Source organism: Mchenga conophoros, linkage group LG3 (assembly GCF_057382185.1).
Source record: "Mchenga conophoros isolate Kocher_MC1m ecotype Shallow Benthic linkage group LG3, M_conophoros_male_GT1.1, whole genome shotgun sequence".
Taxonomy (NCBI): Eukaryota; Metazoa; Chordata; class Actinopteri; order Cichliformes; family Cichlidae; genus Mchenga; species Mchenga conophoros.
In genome coordinates this window covers 61427503-61450322 of record NC_140528.1, presented here as the reverse complement: position 1 = coordinate 61450322, position 22820 = coordinate 61427503, and the positions used below count along the sequence as shown (strand labels likewise).

The 22820-nt window shown below is 37.4% G+C and overlaps 2 protein-coding genes across 2 annotated transcripts in view; both read left to right on the top strand.

The window, feature by feature from the left end:
• Positions 1–22820, top strand: part of LOC146579881 (uncharacterized) — a 102466-nt gene that overhangs the window by 16118 nt on the left and 63528 nt on the right. The window lies entirely within an intron of this gene.
• LOC146579882 (low affinity immunoglobulin gamma Fc region receptor II-like) lies at positions 13081–14817 on the top strand. The gene is made up of 4 exons (XM_085265961.1): positions 13081–13189; positions 13441–13689; positions 13850–14424; positions 14754–14817. Exons 1-3 carry the CDS (start codon positions 13081–13083, stop codon positions 14044–14046), a joined length of 555 nt encoding a protein of 184 aa, XP_085122087.1. The 3' UTR covers positions 14047–14424; positions 14754–14817.

Sequence of the window (22820 nt, the reverse complement as noted above, 5' to 3'; positions counted from 1 at the left end):
TCCCTTTGCTGGTTGGGGTCAGTGATGAATCAGGTGAGGAGGATTCAAGACTGAGCCGAGAGATAAGTTGGAGCCCCTAATGCTGTGTGCCTTTGTTTGGTTGGTGTGTTCTCCTGAGGGGACAGGCTGACGGTCTGTATGACCCAGTAACTGACCAAAGGAGGCAGACAGCTGAATTAGCACCGACTTGAGCACAGGACTCCACTTGAGGTAACGCAGAAAGCTGGAAAGGCTGAGTATCACACTGGATGGGAAGCTGTGCAAGCTGAACAAAGCGCCTGTTCTTTTGATTCACACATAAAATACGTTTGAAAGGAGGGATTTGTTAGGATTAAAATGATTAAATACATTTGTTTTTTATGATTTCTATATACACATTACTATGTACTCATTAAAGAGTCGGAAGCTTCATTCAGCTCTATGACTGAATTGAATTTTTGAGATTGACATGTAGAGTGCAGAGGGTTTTGCAACATGCTTACACATCATACTAGTTAGCAGTCTTGTCTAAAGTCAAGGTGGTAGCCAGGGGAGAGGAATGTTATTTTCATCTGGATCTAATGTTTTCAGTGGGAGAAACATTTGGTCATTCATCCAAGTGGCGTCTTCAGTCTCAGCTGACACCAGGTTTCCCTAAATTATAAACAGTACATGTGCATAATGACTGAAACCAGCCCACTGAATTAACAATGGGCTTTAAGGTCAGTTCCTTGATCGTTAATATGCAAATTGACATGACCATTGATCAACAATCACTGATCAAAGACCATTGATCAGTGGCTATCAGTACCATTCACAGAGAGTCGGAGAATGGCTGCAATCACAGCATTGTAAGATGGTGAGAGGAAGGTCTTTGCATCCTTGCTTGTGCTGTTGCACCTGCAACCCAGCCCTGGATAAGTGGAAGAGGCTGGATGGATGCGTGGATTAAGGAATAATAAATTCATCTACTTGGCTGGGTGTTAAATATTTCCCACACCTCTGATGGTAAGTGATAAAGACTTTGACTTCAGAATGTATTATTTGCATCATGGCATGTTACCATGTGATAAGTCTATTAAGTGAAGCATTATTTTGACAGAGTATCACTGAATCCTTACAGAATGGTTATGATTGGACTGTGTGAGCACCAACATCACTGTACAGAGTTTGTTTGTACCTCTTCACTGCAGTTTGATTCATCAAGAGAAAGTATCGACCCATCTGTGACATTAAAAGGTGGCCACGAGTATAAAATGAAGGCGAGTGTATTAGAGGAGGTAAAACATATTTTCAATGTCTGTGAGAAACTGAGGGCTCATGATTGAATCTAAGTGTATAAACAAGCTTTTGCACAACAATTTTTGTTGAGAGGGGGCTGAACACATACATACAGGCAATATGGAGATATTTTTTTGTCACTGGTGTAATGCAAAGAATGGTTAGTAGGAGGCAGTGTGGTTCATAACTGAAGCTCTTCTTCAGAGTTTGTCTTCTTTGAACTACACCCTTTCTGGGCTTCCTTCCTTTTAAACTTAAGTCAGCAGCTACAAGCTACACTCAGCTGTACACCGCAAACATATCAGCTTTTTTCTTGTTCAGACGTTTAAAATAAAACCATATCCTATTATGCTTCTGTAACTATTTTCAGATTTTGCCCAGTGTTCTTAAAACCACTGTGCCTGTCATGTGTGCTGTGGATTCAATAGTATGTGGATAAATATACTGTAAAGGCTTGCACAGTACAGTTCATCCTCTAAGTCTGCATGTAACCGGCTATGTTTTGGCTGTATGGCTATATCTTCTGATCAGATATATTTAATTACACAGTCTAAAGGCAGCATTTTAACCCTTGTGTGGTGTTCATATTTTTGTTACTCAGCCAGTGTTCACGGGTCTGGTGGACCCGCTAGAGTTTTGGCTTTCTAAATTAACACTATCAAACAATTTTATGTTAAATTACTCAACAGATGTTTACTTCATCCCAATTACAAGCCATATGAACAGCAAACATGGTTAATTTTTTCCCTTTACCTTTGTTAGATCACATTTATGAATTAATGTGCTTCTCGTTTTTTTTTTTTTTTTTTTTTTTTCATAAAATGTTATAAAAAATTAATCAGTTATAATCAAGTGGAGTGAGTGGAAAGACACAACACATTTACATGTGAAGCAATATGTTTCACAACTAAATGGGATCAGCTGCTCATCAATTGTGACATTATGCCCAGGGTTGTAAAACAGGGGGAGGTGGTGCACACACTTATCCCACACTGTCCTGATGGCAGCTAGCTTGTCTCTCTGCCGTCGAGCTAGTCTGTCGTCTCTGTTATCAAAACGGATAATCCTGGAAATTTTGTGGAAGTTTTCCAGAGACATTGATGCACGGAAAGGTTCTTGCCAGTTTCTGCATCCCACAGGGATTCTGTGGATTCCCCTTTGGACCTGAAAACTCCTGCAAGGATAAGAACCCCAAAGTAGGCCTTTGGGGTTCTTAGATGAATTTGGTCCATCTCCTTCCACTTCTCTCCAAAAACACACCTTCCTTCTAGATTATTGCAATCCAGAATAATTTTCTGGATGGAATCTGGGATGAAAATCTCAAATGAAGACTTGATGTCCTGCACATGAGTAACTGTCAGCCATGTTGGCCCTGGCTTATCACAGTAACAGCTCTGCAGGGTGGCTCATTTCTTGGGCAAGAAGACCATTCAATTTCACCAGTTATTGACATCCATATTTCTTCACTTGCTGTCTGGTGGGCTTGTTCTGGTCCTGGAGCTGACTGCTGATGGGGTACTCGTCTTCGTTTTGTTACTAAATGGTGCTCAACCTCATCCTCTTCTTCAAAGTCACTGTCAGACTCTGAATTTTCAGAAATGTGAAATATTCTGAAACCTCTTTGTCAACATCATCATCCGAAGCCCCTCTCTCTTCCAAAATCAATTGGATGGCCCTCGCAGCAGATAATCTTTTGCCATCTTGATCAGTTGTGATAAAGAACCACACTGGCAAAGTCTTATTTATAGTATTATGAAAATAAAGATTTGGATCCCTCAAGAAAGAGGGTAAAATGTGTGGGAATGTAAGAGCAGACGGTGTTGATAGTTGAATTTTCAACAATGTTGCAACTTTGTGCGCCAGCAGGAGGGGAAGAAAACACTATCAGCAGCACCAGAAAGGAGGAAGACAGAGTGTGGGAACACAGGACCTACACTTTCAACACTTTTACTAGACCTGGGTCCAGTGGACCCGAACACCTTGTATGTAATGTAAATGCGTGGGGGGAGGTACAGTATGAGGTCATTGAAAATTAGTTCGGATTTATGTTCTTCACAGAAAATAAGCCAAAGCCAATGAATTTCAGGTTGAAAAAATAATTCATTGTTTAATTTTTCTTTTGAAAAAAACTGAAAACGGGTCTCACAGACCCAAACACCATACAAGGGTTAATAACTGCATACAAAATAAATTGATTTGAGGATGGAGGCCCTAGATTAGACACTCTCAAGCTATTGACATTCAGTGGTGTGTTGCTGTTTTGACAACACAAAACCACATGCATTCATGGGAAACCTGCAGCAGCAACACAACAGACAGCAGCGACAAACACTATGACATAATCTGAGACAAAATTAGCGTGCAAACTCAGCGATGGGTGGCTATTTGTAAAAATACAAATAGGTGCTGGCAGGCCAAACAAGGTTAAACAGCACATAAGATTTCACGTTCGGATATGTACAGCAGGAGAGTTTCAGGTCCGCCATCTGCAGGTGCGGGATGACATCGAGATCCGCAACACAAAGCCTGAGGTTAGCTTTGTGGCCTGCCTGATCAGCACTGTGCTTCAAACTGAAAGCAGTTTCTATCAGTCGTTTGGAGAATTGTATTATTTATTCTTTTTCTGCTGCTGTGTTGATACACAGAGTGAGAGGATGAGACTTGATCTTGTTTCATAACATGTTTAATAAACAGAGCACAAAACAATGGAATAAAATTAACCTTTTTATCTTTACTGATCCATTATTTAGCACATTGGTACAGCAGCACTCATCCCTCCTTTTGAACATTAAACCTCACTTTACATGTTCTTTATTAAACCGACAGTATTTCCTTCATGTTTTGGTCTCACTCAGTCTCTGCACATTAATCAAAGCTCGGCTATACACAAAAGAGAGATCCAAAGCCACTCTCAGATTTACTCCTCTCTCCTTCATGATCAGCCACCAGATAATGATGATTATAATTCTAATGTTTATTCTTATTTGTTATCCTTTCACCAACTAATCAAGATGTAAATCCAGTAAACAGTAAACACAATAAATGTCGTAATGCTCTTTTAAGCAATAAATTGCAAAAAAAGTTAAAATAAAAAAAAATAAAATAAAATAAAACTTAAATAAAAAATTAATGTTTACGTTTTAAAAATATATATCAGAAGGTTCAATAAATGTTCCATTTAAAATAAAAAATAATTTTGTGGCAATTAATTTCATGATTCAAACTTGAAAGAGTTAAAGACAAATCTGGAACAAAATCAGGGTTTTTAAAATGTGAGGTCATATTTTGAATGATGGAGAAATTTGCTGTTGATATCAACTCGCACACTCAACAAAAACCTCAGTAGAAGATTTGGTAACTTTAAAGCTCTTGAATGAAGCCCAGCAGATTGTTTTTGACATATGTTGATGTCTTTGAATAAACTTCTTTGAAAATTGAGAATGTTGTACAATTTCTGACAGATGTAAGACTTTGAAAACATTTTTCAAACAAAAAAAAATCTAATAAATTCCAAGAAGGAATAAAAAAAATTCTATATTGGCCCGAGTAGCCTTTAAGACTTACATGTAGAACTTACGTGTTTTGTTTTGTGTTTTGTTTTGTTTTGTTTTGTTTTTTTGTCACAGGTTTGTTTTTATCTACTGAAAGATTTCTGGGCGGGCCACCAAGGAAAGAGGAAATGCAGCTTGTGGTTCAAGTCAAAAGTCTTCCGTTCAGCAGATGTCATGCTTTATGTTATCAGCACACAGCAGAGAGTTAACAAGGAACGCAAGCCAAGAGCAGAGTGGAAATTTGACTTTGCTCTTTGTGCACATTTGTATATGATTTGCCTGTACTTGAATAATATTAATGATTTTTCTGAATTTATATTTATAAAGGACAAAAACAACTGACTGTGAAATGTAAACTGAGCCTGGCTGACATGAAGTGTCTCTACTTTTAAACTACTTTTAAACAGGACAATGATGCTGCAGCTCTGAAACCACAAAGACTAGTTTTTTATTTGAGTTTGGACAAAGGTCCCAAAAAAGAGATTGAATAGTATGATTAGGAAATAAAACTGTAAATAACATAAATAATTTAATCGAAACTAATATCTAAACTCAATCATGATTTGTTTTATTTTAAAAAAAATAAAGGTATAGGTATAGTATTCTACCAATAGTAAAAAAAAAATATTTCTTTATGCTTTGTTCTCATTGTTTACATTATTATTAAAAAAAATTATTAACTGAACTAATGAAATCAAAACAAGAAGCATCGCTGAATAATTTATGAACATGAAAATAGACCCTTGTACATTATTGTCCTTTCAGATTCACAAGTTTTGAAACCATGATAATTACACTCAGTATCACCCAAATAAACTAATGTGCTAATATTTTTGTGTGGTATAACTGTAAGTTACCACATACCTACAAGCTTATCTGTACCATCTCTTCACTAGGCAAAAAAAATCAGATAACTTGCTTCAGAGTGATAACTGTTATCAGAGAGAGCTCGACTGCTGTACACATGAAACTCTAACCAACCATTCCCGCATGCAAGTAGTTTTATTAAAAACATGTTATATGAATTGTCTTCTCATTTATTAGGGTTGCATGATTATGGTCAAAATTATTTTCACAATATTGATGATTGATTGAACTGCTTTTATGTAAACATAAAACTGCTTTCACATTCATGTTGTGTCCCATTCCTGTTAGTGTACAAATCTTAGCTTCTAAATACAAACACAGTTCTTAAAATGTCAGCACACTGTTTAAAATAGAATTGAAAAAAAAACCATAATGCTGTAATTTGCAAATCTCATAAATCCATATGTTCAAAATAAAATGTAGAAAGCGTATTAAATGTACCCACAAAGCTGGGACAGAGCCATGTTTACCACTGTGATGCAAATATCTGAATCTTGGATTGTCTCTAATCAAGAAGTCATACATGTGCACCAAGTTCCTGTTTTTTAGTCATGAAAGATATATGCTGTACAATTTCACCCTGGAATAAGAACAGTTCACATAAACAATTAAAAGGACAAAATTACCATCACAGTCATGCCGATGTATATAAAAGTGTGTAAACATCTGCCAATTGTAACGTTTTTTGGACTTTTTTCATGTCATTTTCAGGTTGTCTTTAGATTTTATGTCTTAATGCCATATGTTCCTTCAATAAGTTAAACTAGAAATTAGAAATTGAACTATGAATTTAAATGTTGCCTTTAGTTTGTGAAATATGAAAGTCTGCTGTTTCAGTTCAACCACACAAATTGTTATTTCCTGCGATTGGGGTGACAAACAAATTTAAAACAGGAGCTCAACCACAACATGATAAGATTTACAGATCTATGCTGAGGTTAAGGGAGCTTTGCTCACTATAGTACTGTATGATAATACCTGAGCTCACAGTGAAACACAATATAAGCATACATATTTGCATATTTCTCTGAAAATACAGGCTCCAAAGTAGAAACTCAGTCTAGCAAAGGTGCTATTGTTATTGTTATTCCAAATGACTGAAATATTTGATTGACACATTTCAGAAAGATGGAAAAAAGAAGAAGCATTTTGTGAACGACTAACAGCAAATCAGGTGGTATATAAATAATACACCATACTCATAAAATGAACCCAAGGACAATGTAAATATGAGGTCAATCCAGCTCTGAAACAGAGAGAGAAAACTTCAGACTAATCTATCAGTGTTAGGAAAAAAAAGTGTCAGGTCAGACAAGAAATATGTCAGCTGACAACACAAAAATAGAGAAGTATAACAACACAAGAAACAAATGGCGTCCAGGTACACACCGGCTCACTCCTTGGGGGCCGCTTATCGGGGCCTGGAGCCTGGGGCTCGCTCGGGCCACTTCGGAGGTGGGGTGCCCCCAGCCTCTCGGCCTGGGGCTCTGTCACTCAGGCACGGCTGGCTGCCGGCGGAGCTCACGGGCGCGTCACTGCAACCCCCTCTGGCTTCTGCTCCGTGGCTGCTGAGCGACCCCTCATCGGGGACTCTCCTCAGCTACAGTGGTGCGGCTGCCCCTCTGTTGGTCTTCCTTGGTCTCTTGTGTTCTGGGGGCCTCTGGATGTCTGGAGTTTTCATCTCCTCCATACCTGCTTCATGCCCTGGAGGACGGGGCAGTGGCCCCCCCACACCCTCTAGCAGATCATTACATGAAGGAACCTTTTAAAAAAAAACCAAAAAAAACAAGCGCGTCCATGCTCACAGGTGTACACACGGGTGATCACACCCACAAACTACACCCTTTTTGGCTCCTACCTCAAAGCACACTGTGTTCTGTTGATCTTATGTGCTGCACAATAATGTTTAACATTTAGTATTTACTGTCATATTCCCATAAATCATTGTGATGTTGTTTATTCTATTGCTCTCGTTTTCTTCTGCTTGTTTTCTTTTTTCCTTCTCAGCAGGTGATCCAGGTGATCGATATATGCATTTTTTTTCTTTCTTTTTTTCTGCCCATTCTGTTGGTTTTTGTCTTTTGCCCTTCTCCCCCGTCCCTCTTCTCAGCTGCTTCTCTTTCCCTCTTTCTTTCTCCCCTTCTTTCCCCCAGTCAAGTCTGTCCCGTATTCAGCAAGTGAAAATAAAATAAACAATAAAAGGTGAATCAAATAGACCATTATGGCAAGGCTGGGATGGTCAATTTGGTAAAGTAAATCCGTTGGGCATCTTTCTTTGCCTTTAGACAACAATTCTGATGGCAAAAGAGCCAAACGGGACAGGCAAAAAAAAAAAAAAAGAAACAAATGTTTATGCTTACAATAGACAGGAAATGCAAACACGTCACACAGCTGCTGTGGTCAAAGCTACAGAAGCTGTGTGAGGTTTGTATAAAAAAAGGAAGCACAGAGAAGCAGCAGCCAGAAGAAGAAGCTGAGAGCTCTGCTCTTGTCTGTATTAAATGCAGCTTCTCATCATTCTGCATTTTTTATTTATAATAAATATATTTTATATTAAGTAAACAGTCAGATTGAGATTGGCGAGGATCCAAGTGGGGCACGGCTAGATGTGAAGATGGGATACACTTTGCACTGCATAACGGGCTTATTATTGTGTAAGTACATTTCTAGCTTCGTTTGAATGGCACTAGTTAATAAAAAAAAGCTTCTAATCTGTGAGCATTATAGTCTATAACTGGTTAAAACGGTTTAATTTTATGATTCTTAAAGCAAAATGTTGCTGGTGCCTTTGCTCAGTTTAATCTGGAGCATTATGTTGGATACATGGTTGTTTTTATTGCTTGTCTTGTTTGATTTTCTGACAGTTTGATTCTGATGTTTCAATCTTTATTTTAGTGCTCAGTACACTCTTCTACATAAATGCTGATGGTGAGAAATTTATTTTTCTTTGCTTTGCATTTATAGAATATGCATGATATTGCTTTCCAGATTCACACCTCCTGTACCACTCTAAATGATTTCTTAACACATTTTTATACAGTTTATATAACATTTTAAAATACTAAAATCTGGTGCAGTTGCCAAAATTGTCGGGAAAAAAGACTATACATGAGATGGACAGATAACAAATAATATTAAATACAAATTTTCATTATGTTAAAATGTTGGAACACTTTAAACGTCCAGAACCAATTAAATTCCCTTTTGAACAGGTTCATAAATATTACATATTTAACTTTTCTGTGCAGTGTTGTTTCGGTATTTTCTTTAGTTGTGGGGAAATAAATAAAACACATAAGCAACAAAGTTTTTATGCTTCTATTTGGATTTGTAACTGAATATTTTTATGTGAACATTTGCTGTAAGAAGAATTTTGTTATAGAAATTATTACACATTCACTCAGTGATTTATTTGGTGCTTCTGGCACATTAGACTGAGTGTCTTCATACAAAACTACACTACAGATCCCCTCTAATTTATTCTTCGTCTATTCATAGACCACTTAAATCAATTCAGTTCAGTTAACAGTTAGTAAGGTAAAGACCCTAGAATAATAGAAAGTCTAACTAATCTGATGACACAGAAAACTGACTTTAAAGATCAACATTGCTTTCTAATCCACCAATGTCAGCTTGTAGTACACCTGTTGGATAGAGCAGCAACACTGATGGTCACATGCTCTACCAATAACAGAAATAGTACCTACAGTGTTCTGAAGCTCCCTGTTTTCAAACAGTGTGTGAAATACTGTTTTTGTATTTTATGTGATGTTACTGTCATTTCCATATGACAAAGGCAAAGGGAGAGTAGGCTCTGTGCAAATATGATGCAGCCCCCACAGGAATAACAGACACCATTCAGTGTCATGTTACCTTTGAGTGTTATTAAAGGAAAATGTAGAGAGGACACAAAACATCTAAAAGTAATTTGTTTGTGTAACATTTGTCTTTGAATAGATGAAGAATAAATCAGAGGGCATCTGTAGTTTTTGCATGAAGACATGTGTCACATGCAAGTAAATATTTTCTATTTGGTGCTAGAAGCTAAATGACTGAGTGAATGTGTAAAGTGTGATCTTTTCTCAGAATACTCAGAGCTGACTATGGTCTTCTCAACATTCTTGTCCTTTTGGATGTGAGCTCAGCCTTCGACACTATCTCTCACGCCATCCTTCTAAACAGACTTTCCTCTCTTGGCATCTCTGACGCACTTATTCTCACTCAATATTGATGACTCCACATTTTCCCTTCACCTCAGGTTAAGAGCCTTGGTGTCATCCTAGACAGTTTATTATCCTATAAATCTCACATCAATAATCTCACTCATTCTGCCTACTTCCATCTATGCAACATTAACCAATTATGTCCTTCTCTTTCCACCCAGTCTTGTCCACAGTCTCATTACCTCCCACATTGACTATTGTAATTCTCTCTTGCATGGTCTCTCCCAAAACTCCCTCCATATGCTTCAACTGGTTCAAAAGTCCACTGCCCGCATTATTATTATTATTATTATTATTATTATTATTATTATTATTACCAGTACCCCCTCCTACCATCACTCCTGTTCTTCACAAACTTCACTTCCCTGTGAAATTCCGAATAGTAAACAAAATTCTTCTGCTCACCTTCAAGGCCCGTCATAACCTTGCTCCTCCATAACTTTCTAACCTGATAAGCACCACCTCTTCTGCCTGCTCACATCCGACTTGTTGTGCCTTCTTTTGATCTCAGCACCATGGAAACCAGAGCTTTCAGTTGATCTGCTCCCAGGCTGTGGGAATCTCTCTCTCTCTTTAAGTTGTTCTTCGTTTTGTCATTGTTCTCTTACGTGTTTTATTCTATTGTTAAGTGTCGTTAGGTGTTTGAAAGGCACTTTTAAAAATAAGTTGTTATTATTATTTCTATAACAAAGTTCTTCCTGAAGCGAGTGAAAATCTGATATTTCTCTTTTCCTGTAACCTCAACAGCAAGTAAACCCAGAGCCACACTGACAGCACAAAGTTCAATCATACCAGCAGGGGGCAGTGTGACACTAAACTGCTCTGTGGAGGGCTCTGCTGGCTGGAATGTTTATTGGTTCAGAAGTGATTCAGTCTCCTCTGAAATCCAGCTCATAAGAGAAGGTGAAACAAACAGAGTTATTAGTGTCTCACAAGGAGGTCTGTACCACTGCAGAGGAGGGAGAGGAGATCCAGTTTACTACACAGAAGAGAGCAATGAAGTCACCATTACTGAAACCGGTAATTTCCAAAAGTAACAAACTGAAAGACCTGAATCTGTTTGTTCTGTTTCTAGAGTGGTCTGAGTTGAATTTTTAGTTTTCTGTTAAACTGAAATGGATCATTATGTGATCTGTGCTAACAACATTCTCTGTAAGCTGTGAGACCCTGGGTTTCTGTTCCAGAAAGACAGTTAACTTACCCTAACTCTGAGTTAGGTTACCAAGTTACCATGGTAACAGGCTTCTGACAGGTTTTCTTTAACAAACTCAGAGTTTCTCCCTGACTCATCCTCTTCTGCTCCAGTTGAACCAGCTGACTAACACTGGGTTTCATTTACTCATTCACAAAATCAAACCTCAGAGTGGAGCCAGTTAATCTGCAGTAGTTTGTGTTTTTAAAAGCGTGAAAATCAGAATTCAATATTAGTTTGCCATTTTGTGTACTTATTAAGTGCTTTTACATTTATTCAGAATCTGAACATGTTTTCACTGAAAATCATCTATATCAGTGTCTCAACCCACATAACTGTGACACTGATCCAGATCTGTCTGAAGGTGTTATAGGCTCTGTAATGGAACAGAAAACTGGGTCTGCATCACAATGGAAAGGGCCTTCTTTTAACACGTTTGTCTGATGCAAATTTGCATTAAGACTTGGAAAGCTGCACCTTTGAGCTAAATGTGAAAGTTACTATCTGTGAACTCTGACTATTAATGGTAACTTTCTTCTTCTTATTATTATTATTATTATTATTGTTATTATTATTATTATTATTATTATTATTATTATTATTATTATTATTATTATACAAATATATAAATAAATACATGGGTCTGCATCAGATGCTATTCACAAGGCAGGAAAAATCCAACACAGGACACAAAATATCTAAAAGCAATTTGTTTGTGCAACATTTGTATTTTGTGATGTACTGATGTACTTCCTGTCACCTCAACAGCAAGTAAAGCCAAAGCCAAACTGACAGCACAAAGTTTAATCATACCAGTAGGGGGCAGTGTGACCCTGACCTGCTCTGTGAGCCCATCATCATCATCTGGATGGAAATACTACTGGTACAGAGATGAGAAATCCTCTGAAGCCCTGACCACACAAGATGCAGTTTTCCACTCAAATGGACAAATCAGTGTCTCACAGGAAGGACTCTACAGGTGCAGAGGAGGAAGAGGAAACCCAGTTTACTACACAGAGGACAGCCAGTCAGTCAGGATTGGGAAAACTGGTGAGTTTGTATTCACCAACAATGTTAAATAGATTGATGACTGAGGATTACTATGAAGGAAAAACAAAATTATATTTCACGGTAACCTCGTTGGCATTGTAATAATGCTCTTATTGGAAATTGTTGAACATGAACAGTCATGTAAAATGTAGAGTCCATGGGAACTGACTAAAAGTGCTCTCTAGTCAAGTAAAATATATTAATTTTCACAAGAATACAAATATGAAACATAAATATCACAAATTAACAGAACATAAAAGAGGGAAACGTATTGGGGGAAAAAACACTGAGAAAAGCATTGAGAAAAAATGGAGAGTGAGCCTGACGAAATAATATTCATTACTTTCCAACAGGATCTGTCCTCACTGTGTCTCCATCATGGCTGAGTCCTGGAGCCTCAGTAACTCTGAACTGTGAGGTTGAACATCCGTCTGCAGGATGGAGCTTCTACTGGTATAAAGCTGTTCCTGATCTATCAGAGAAATCCTCCAGTTATGAGCTGCTACCTGATGGCAGTGGGACTGCACAGGACTCCTACATCATTCATGGACAGATACACACAGCAGGATATGTGTGCAGAGCTGGAAGAGGAGACCCAGAGTATCACACTGATCACAGTCGACCAAAGTTTGTCTGGTCTGCAGGTCAGTTTGTTTCTGTTTAATAAGTTGTATCATCACTGTAATCCACCAAGATTCAACTCATCATTTTTTTTCTAATACTAATTTGACATTTTGAATCCTAACATCTGTGAGCTTTGTCTGTTCACTGCATGTTGTTTCCAGATGTTCATTCAGCAGCGTCTCTCACAGTGAGTCCTGACAGAGTGCAACACTTCACCTCTGACTCTGTCTCACTGACCTGTGAGGGAAACTTCCCTGAGTGGAGAGTGAGGAAGTTCTCTGAGGACGGCCGACTGTACTCTGACTGTAGGAGAATGACTGGATCCACATGTGACATCAACACATCAAAGTCAGATACTGCAGTGTACTGGTGTGAGTCTGGATCAGGAGAGTTCAGCAGTGCAGTCAACATCACTGTACAGAGTATGTTATTATACATTTACTTCTTGGATTTGAATGATTCAAACATCACATGAACTTTTGTCCCAGCTTTGCTGTATCTGAAGTCATTTCATGTGGGAAAAATAAAACACATACAGCAGTTTTTAAATACACAAGATCAGATCTTCATGATGAACATTTGTACAATCTGTTCTTATTATTGTTTGTCAGCTTTTTCTAAAAGTGTGCACCAGCTGATGTGACTGAAACAATTGTGTGTGATTGTGTCACAGATGATGGTAATGGTCCTATCCTGGTGAGTCCTGTTCATCCTGTGACTGAGGGAGCTTCTGTTAGTCTGAGCTGCAGTTTGAGAACACAAAAAATACTTTCCAATGTGTTTTTCTATCACAATGACAAACTTATTCAAAATGATCCCCGAGGGGAGCTGAAGATCTCTGCAGTGTCAAAGTCTGATGAAGGTTTCTACAAGTGTCAGTACTCAGGAAGAGAGTCAGCACAGAGCTGGATGTCAGTTAAAGGTGAGCAGGATCAAAAGATTTGATGGATTTTTCTAAACCAATGACTGAGAAGGAACATTACATTGTCTGATTTAAGTCTCAAAGTCACTTGGCTCCATTTTATGAATGCATTTATTCATAAGATTATAATTTATTAATTAATTTTTGTTTGTTGTTACAGTAACTGTGTCAGGAGCTGACAGCTCTTCATCTCCTGTGTGGTTGATGGTTGGACTGGTTTGTGGAGTCTCTCTCATTATTATTCTCTTGCTCTTGTTGTATCGCTGCAGACAGTCCAAGTGTAAGAGCCTCTTCTTTTCATCCTGTATTAGAGAGTTTATTTACTACACACACTTTAATTATTCACACATATACTAATACTACTGTTATCTTTATGTATTCACACAAGTTGAATACAGTGAAATTGGTGTACTCCAGTTTGAAAAGCACACAACAGCTAGATATGAAAAAGGTGTGAGATTTAAGAAGACTATCTCGTGATATGTTTATAAACATTTAACTTTTTCTTTGTCTTTTCTTTTTTTTATTGCAGTTCCAGATGAAACCCAAGATGTCACATATTCTCTCATTAAGCTTAAAGATTTTGAAAAGAGGAGTATGCAAAGCACACATTGTGTGGGGGAAAAAATTGTATTAATTATTTTCTTTTGTGAATTAATCTGATCATCTTAACAGGGAAGCATCACAAACCAAAGGAGTGTGTTATTTACTCTGAGGTGAAGACGGGAGCTGCAGGTACAGTCACAACAGTGTCATTCAGTGTTTGTACTTGAATGTGTCATCACATCATTATATTGCAGGTAATTATAGGTCAACATGGAGTTTAGTTATTCACTTACTAATCAGTGTTTCAGCTTTGCTGAATCACAGCATCCACAGATTCTGACCCAGACCTCAATCACAAAACACACACCTGCAAAGCTGAAGTGTCACAGGCAACAAATGATTTTTACTTAGATTTCTTTCACTGTAGTTGCAAAAAGTTTAAAGTTCATATGTATCCAACATGTTTGTATCATATCTGTGCTGAACAAATGTGTCCTGAGCTCTGACGTCTCTTTTAGAGGACAGTCTGATGTATGCTGAGGTCAAACAGCCCAAAAAAGAAAAAGCCAAGAAAAACAAAGGTGAGCAAAGTCTGCCATCATCTCCACTGAATATTGTTCAACATGTTTATCTGCTCTTAAAATGTAAATCTGTTTATTTTATAGTTTATATTTAGGTATTCACAAGTATTCATTACTTGGATTATAAAATCTATCTTACTCTTTACATTAGTGGAGACATCAAGTTTCCTCCTGATTAATGATATTATTGTTTTCAATGATCTTCTCTTCATTCACAGGAACATCAAGTCCTGCAGCTGATGCAGCAGTTTATTCTGAAGTCACATCAGGAAGCTCTCTCAGTAATTCTGCTGCCATGCAGGCTGATTTATTCTTCACATTATTAAATGTCTTCAGCTCATAATATCTTTACATGTTGGAAATCACTTTGTCTCTTTGTGCTTGTCTTACAGGTCAGTGAGGAGAGCTGTAGCAGCAAAGCCAAGAAGAAGCTTTTTATGAAGCCACTCTTGCTCCTCTGATATTTTTTAATTTAAATCTATGCTCTCATTTTTATGAAGATTATATATTTTTAAAACACACTTTAAAAAAAAAATATTCATTGTTAAAGGTTTTGTATAAAACTTTGAATTTATCCTGTTCCAAAAGCTGCAAAATAAATAAATAAATACTTTGAAATATGTGATCATATATTTAGTTTCTTATATAGCGCAACTTAAAGTCAGAGTTGTTTGCCATGACTTTTGTTGCCATGAAAACAGGATACTGCTGGACTTCAAGCTTGCTCTGTCCATTTTACTTTAGTTATTTTTATTGTCCTGTCTTATTTTTATCATCTTTTGTTATTCTATTTGAGAAGGATTTATCTTTTAGCTCTTTTTAGAGTCATTTTATATATTGTGAATGAAATAAATGTTCTTATTTGCTACTCTATTGGGTGTAAAAGACTTTTATTGGTTACTTTCTATTTTGCCTCTGCCTTATTTTTATCAAGTGAAAAACCTCATGATTTCCCCAAAATGGGGAAACTAAGCATGCGGTTTCAGCGAAAAGCCTTCTGTTTATGAGATGTCTTTTTTCATGGTATCAGCACATAGCAGAGAGTAAACAAGGAGTTCAGGCAAAGAGTACAGTGGAAATTTCTCTTTGATAATTATCACTGTTACATTTAAGTTAAGTTAAGTGCGCATGCGCCAACCAGCGTGCAGCCTGTTACAGTCGCTCCTGCTTTTCTCTTAGTTCAGCTCTTTTTTTCTTACGTATTCTTTTTTTTTTCTGACTTGTATTTTCCTCCGTTTTCTATCTCTTACTCAATCATGTGGATTGAGAGAGTTTTTGTTCTTCTGGTGGCCGTGGAACTGTTACTTTTATCATGGAACGGGACCGCGGCACATCTCCTACACGCACGGACTGTTTACTCCAGAGATCAGCTGATCGCCCTGATGCCGGCCGGCTCGCTGGCCAGGCCCGCAGAAGTGCCCGCAGAAGTACCAGCTGAAATTTGGAGGAAAACACATCGGGGATGCCAACAGACTTAATAAACTGATCCGTAAGGCCAGCAATGTTGTGGGGATGGAGCTGGACTCCCTCAAGGTGGTGTCGGAGAGGCGGATGCTGTCCAAGATAAAGACAATGTTGGATAACACCTCCCACCCACTCCATGACATGTTGGTCAGTCACAGGAGCTCGTTCAGTGAGAGACTGAGATTACCGAAAAGCACCACTGAACGACACAGGAAATCATTCCTGCCTGTGGCCATCTCCCTGTACAACGCATCCACTTAACACACTGTTTGCTGCTACAACTACACATGTTTCTTTTCCAAATATTTATTTATAAGTGACTTATGTATGTATGTATGTATATATATGTATATATTGTACTATTCTTAGTTAGCGTATTGTCTGTCTTGTCTTAATGTTGGTTTAAAATGGAGCACTGTAACAAAAAATAATTTCCCCCAGGGATCAATAAAGTATTCTGATTCTGATTCTGATTCTGATTTAAGTATGCAAGATACTGTGAAAAGCAATGAAAAATAATTGTGGTCACTGTCGTGTTGAGACATGGAAGGTGGAAAAAATCCAACAAAAAAAGTGACATGTTGTGAAACTGAAATTACTCACACTGAAACAGCCTGTATGAGTCTGTTTAAAATAAATACAAAAAAATAAATAATATTTCCCCATGTTTCAAGTTTTTATTTTTATTTTCAAACCTTTATATGTCAAAGCCACCCTGCTGAATAGCTATTGAAACTTGTATAGGCAGTATATAAAAAACAAATAATATACCATAAACAGCAGGTTACATTTAAATGTATTTCCCCATTTCTATTGTTGCCAACAAACAAACCCAAACATCACCAACAGCAAAAATCAGTATTTGGAAAATCTGTATGTTTCCGTCCCTCCTTTACTTGCTGGCAGCTGGATTGCAGGTTGTGTCAGATACCTCAGCTATTATTATGCCAGCAAGAACAGCACTTAAGTCAGTGAAGTATCATTTTGAATTTGTGTTTGAAAAGGACAAAAAAGAACACCACAGTGAAAAGCAAACTGAGTCTATCTGATATGAAGTGTCTCTACTTTTAACCTGGAAAATCTCCTGTTAAAACACTCATACAGTGATTTCTATGCCAGATTTCAGCCTTGTCCTTGTATGCAGAAGTTTCTACAGCCTCTCAATTTAAAAAAAAAAAAAAAAAATTATGTATTGTTATAATTAGAGATGGCACGATACCACTTTTTTATGTCCGATACCGATACCGATATCACAAATTTGGATATCTGCCGATACCGATATGAATCCGATATAATGTTTTTTAATCAACAAAACTGTTTTTTTAAATATCTTGCTGCATTTTGTATAAGTTCATACTCAAGTTTAAAACAACAACTACACTAAAGCTATAATAGTGCTGGAACTAGACGTTGTTACACATAAATCCTGATATTTGGTGTCTCCTTTAGAGTCGAGAACCTGGTGCTACAAAATATTTTGAAAGTGCAAACAAGGAACATGTGGACAAATGGTACATGGTAGAATATCGCAGAAGCATGGCAATCGGCTTCTTTGCTCTTCAATAGATTCAGTTGACAAAATGTAGTTTTCAACACAAACATATTGAGTATTGTGTTTTTGCATTTTATTTGGTGTATTTTCCCACCAAATTTATAACAGAAGCTGTAGCTATGCAATTTATAGCAATATATGTGTGATATCTTTGCTCTCTGGTCAGTGAAAAAAATCAGTGGTTCAGTTCTGCCACATAAATACTCTGGTCACAACCACCTTCTAACCAGAATTAAACCACAAGATGAAAACATTTACAGATGCATGCAGAAGTGAAAGGATGCTTTTCATTGTAATAATGCCAAAAAAAAAAAAAAAAAAAAAGAGTTGAGCAAAAAGTCAAAATCTTTTTCTGCAGCGTAATGGGAGCATTCTTTAGTCAGATAAGACCAAACCAAGTGTGTTCATTTCAGCTAGGCCAGAGCATGTTTTGCATGAACCCTCTCAGGACTGTCAGATTCAAATAGCATGCTGCCATTCAGCCACAAATAAGTATGACAACAATCCATGGGTCACGGCAAAAATCTGAGTTTCAAAAAAAGAAAGAAGTAAATCTATAACCTGGATGAAAATGTTGCCTGAGAACAGTTTTTTTTAATAACACAGAGAAAGGGAACAACACAAGAAACATGCTTGTATATTCTGAACAGACAGGAAACGCAAACTCTGCTGCGGTTGAAGTTACAGCAGATGTTTGAGCTCAGTGTAAAAGGGAAGGAAGAAAGAAGGACGGTCTTAAGTACATCATCTCTTTCTTCTGCTTAATTATTTTTGAAAACCGAAACACTTAAAGCTTAGCTGTGGATCAGAGTGCAGCAGAGCTGGATGTGAGGATGAGGCGCTCTTTGCTCTGTGTACTGGGGCTATTCTGTAAGTACATAACTAATTGTAACTGTTTATATGGCACTGATTAAATAAAAAACTGTTTTTCATTTGTGTAAATTAGAGTTTTTGAGTGGGGGAACAACTTTGTCTAAGAATTTGATGCTACATTGTGTTCAATTGTTTTACACTACCAGTTTAAAGCCTAGAAAGCAAAGAAAATGGAGAATGAGCATGAGCTGTGTCATCTGAAAATTCACCTTTTTATAAATGTTTTAGTTCATAATGAGATTATTTTCTGTCACTTTGATGATGTTTCAATCTTGATTGTAGTGCTCAGAACATTGTTCTATGGAAATGCTGAAGGTAAGATGTGTTTTTTTTCTTTTGTTCCTCTTTATTGAATATTACAGTTTTTTAAAGACGCTAGGACACATTTCTCAATACTTAGGTCACGTTTGCAAAACTCCTCACACAGTGAGCACAACAGAAGTCTATGTGGGCTAAACTGAGGACCAGTTATCATTGTTTTGGCACAAAATGCATTCAATGACTACATCTCTCAAATTTCATGAATTATCTTCTCACTCAGACACAACAACTGCCAAAAATCTTTGTACGGACAGGACATTTTGCATGTGCTTACATACTGTTTTCAAAACTGTTAAACTTATGGCCAAAACAATAACACAATGCAAAACTTGAAAAGACAGCAAAATCCAACAGCAATATTTTATTGAAACATATTTTAAATCTAAAATTGCAGTTTAACCAGCCACAGCTTATTCTCATTGTAGATGAACATCTACACAGGTGTTACTCCTTCAATTTTTCAACTCCTTCAATTCTGGCAGCCAGAAGATTCTTTCCTAGGTGTATTGCCCTAGATGACATAAGATGAGATGTGGATGAGAACCTGTGGCCAAATGGAGGAGACTGAGTAGATTAGCATTACTATTGTATGTGTATCAGTGGATGGTGTGTATACAAATTCTTGTATTTTGGGATTACTTAGTGCAAAAACAATAAAAATACATAAACAAATATTAACGAATTCTGCATGATGTCTGATTCATTCCAGTAACATATATTGAAATTATAAAGAGAGATGTGTCCTTGTTTTACACAAGAAAACACTGTGTAATGCTACATGTTGTTAGTGTTTTTTAGGTCATTGTTTTGTGGGTGACAAAGTGTGTTTGTCGGCTGTCAACCTTTGCTAGTGTTCTGGAAGAATGAGTTTATTTGAGACCTGAATAAAGTGTTTTGGTAGTTGTAGTGCATTTTGAATGTGAAATGAACTGCTTTGCCAAGCTGACGGTCAGTTAGGAGGATTGTGTGAAGAGTTTTGCAAAAGTGACCTAAGTATTGAGAAATGTGTCCTAGCGTCTGTAAAAAACTGTAACAGTATTGATCTTCTATCTTCTATCTTCTGTAGCACTCAAAATTACTCTTCATTTTTATACTTTTTTGTCACACTTGAACCAAAACCCAGAAACAGAACACAACCAAGAACTTAAATTATCAGGCAGTATGTTTCTAAAGATACTAGTAACTGAGACAAATAGGTTACTGTGATAGTGTGTGTGTGTGTGTGTGTGTGTGTGTGTGTGTGTGTGTGTGTGTGTGTGTGTGTGTGTGTGTGTGTGTGTTACAGCACATGTACATGTTAATACACATGAAGACATGCTATGTAAAGCTGGCTCTGTTTTAGAACAAATTACGTGTAAAAAATCTTAACTTTAAAAAACTGATGAATTGATGACTTTTTCAGTACTTAACATGCATCAACACTTTGGAAAAGTGGCAAGAGGGAATCTCTCTCTCAGATCATTTCATGCACCTTCGTGAGCAACATTTTAGACTTCCATCATAGCTAAAGGACACCTCATTAATTTGATCGTATTTGATTCATGTCCTGGGATTCATCTATTTCCAGGATGATGACAGTGTGAAGTAATTCCTGGGCACATGGCTTTGGGTAACTTGCATCAAAAACAAAAAATGCTTCGAAGCAGCCATCAACAGGCCTTTAGATTGCTGCAAAAAAGCAGAAACAAATCTATCTTCTAGTACCAGGCAAGATGAACATTTTCTTGTGGTTCCTTTGGTGCTGAATTTATTTCCCTGTTAGAACAAAGCATTTTCCTGACATTGCATAGACATTCCTCCAGAAATCCAGTTGCTGGCCTATGAGTTCTGCCAGGGCTGAACCACGCATCCTGAAATTTTTAAAGAAAAGAAAAGGGTCAATAAAGTAAGATTTAATAAATTGTTTGCAGTTGTTTGATTAATGTCAAATTGTCTATAATCCTGGAGAGGTGAGCTCCAACACTATGCTTGACATTTGCTCAGATAGGACAAAAGAACAAGGAAGCAGACTAGTCTTTGGTTTTGAATGCTTGTAATTAATTGTTAGGAGATGGACTAAGCCAAGCTCAAGTATCATCTTTCGCACACTTTGTACTGTCACACAGTTGTACAAACTGTTTTGCCAACTTTTAAATAGAATTACAAAAAATGTCATCATTTATGCATCTATGATGTGCATATGACTGAAGAATTCAATTGGATGAGTGACGAAAAGTTGCTCCCACTGAAAACGCTGTGTCCAGATGAACAGAATCAAACTTTTGGGATTTACATATCTGGATGATCGAGCATGAATCAAGACATGTAATGCACATACTTTTTTTTTTAAAGATGTGGAGATTGAGTACATACAAATGTATATTTATTTTTATAATCACAATGATACTCAGTATACTGATTTTAAAAAACTGACCAGTATTCAGGTTTTTTAATGTACTGTTGAGCCTCGTCCACGGAGCTGAAAAACTTTCTGGCGCTGCTGGCCTGTGTTAGGCAAAGCCGTGCTGGGAAGAGGAGAGCCGGCCTCAGGCCTCGCCCGTAGAGCTCTGACATAATGTCCTTGTACTGCGCCCGCTGACTGAGGACTTCGAGATTGTAGTTCTCCACAATTTAGATGGGCACACCTCGGTAGTCAAATTTCCCTCTCCTCCTAACTTCTTGGATGATGAGGTCCTTGATCTCGAATCGGTGCAGGTGGATGATCACCGGGCGAGGTGGGAACGGTGTTATACTTTTTATGCTTTCCAATGGCTTTTAAGTGTGCAAAAAGCAAATAAAAAGGAGGACGCTCGCTTAACACTGAAGGCTATCACCACCCTGCTCCAGCAGCACCAAGATGAGTTAGCATCTGAATTTAAATCCTCATTTAACACCCTCGATTCAAAACTGGACCAAGTACGACAAGCCCTAGAGGAAAAGGTCGAGAGAGTTTCGTCCTTGGAGCTTGCAACTGAAGACCTGAGCCAACAAGTCGCTGACCTTGAAAGCACGTGTGCCGCTGTTCGTGAAGATAACAGCCAGCTAAAGAAATCAGTTACAGACCTGGAGAGCCGTAGTAGGCATCAGAACATCCACGTAACTCGTGAGTAACCACGTGAGTTATTGGGCAAAGAAATACTTCAACCTCCACTGGAGCTCAATAGAGCACACCGTATGGGCAGAAATCTGTGCCATCAGAAACTGAATTTGAATAAGTTCAATTTGAATTTGAATTGCTCAGATTGAATCTGAATTGTAACTTGAATAAATGCTTTTGAAAACTGAATTTGAATTAGTCTAATTTGAAATTGAATGTATGGTTTGAAAATGATCATCACTAAATTGAAATTGAATTTTATATTTTGAAAATGAATTGATTTGCTTTGAAACTGCATTTTATCCTTTAAAAATTCAGCTCTCGAATAATTTCAGTTTCACTTCTCAACATTCAGTTTCAGCTCTACAATTCAATTTCACTTCCAAAATTCAGTTTTTTGGAACTTACATCCGGTTCCGGTTCAAGCGCAGATTAATAGAACTACGTTTTACTAGCGGACCGAAAGTGTTACTGACGGGAATCTACAGCGTCTTGAGCTGAATTAAGACTTCAGAAGTCATTCGTCATGTCGAATGACCAGCGGATAAACTCTCAGGTTGGTAATAAATGTATTACATGTATAAGAACAAGCGTCATGTTAACAAATGATAGCCGTACAGTAACTGTTATGCTTATTGTAGCTGTTAGCTAAAAACGGTAATTTAGCGTAGTTTGCCCTGAATTCAGCTTTGACAAACAAACATGATCGACTGTTTCT

Excerpts from the sequence above, each read along its gene's own strand:
- LOC146579882 (XM_085265961.1), top strand. The coding sequence starts at position 13,081 with ATGACTGGATCCACATGTGACATCAACACATCAAAGTCAGATACTGCA. Across the intron at positions 13,190-13,440 it reads AGTCAACATCACTGTACAGA|ATGATGGTAATGGTCCTATC; the intron begins GTATGTTATTAT and ends ATTGTGTCACAG. Across the intron at positions 13,690-13,849 it reads GAGCTGGATGTCAGTTAAAG|TAACTGTGTCAGGAGCTGAC; the intron begins GTGAGCAGGATC and ends TTGTTGTTACAG.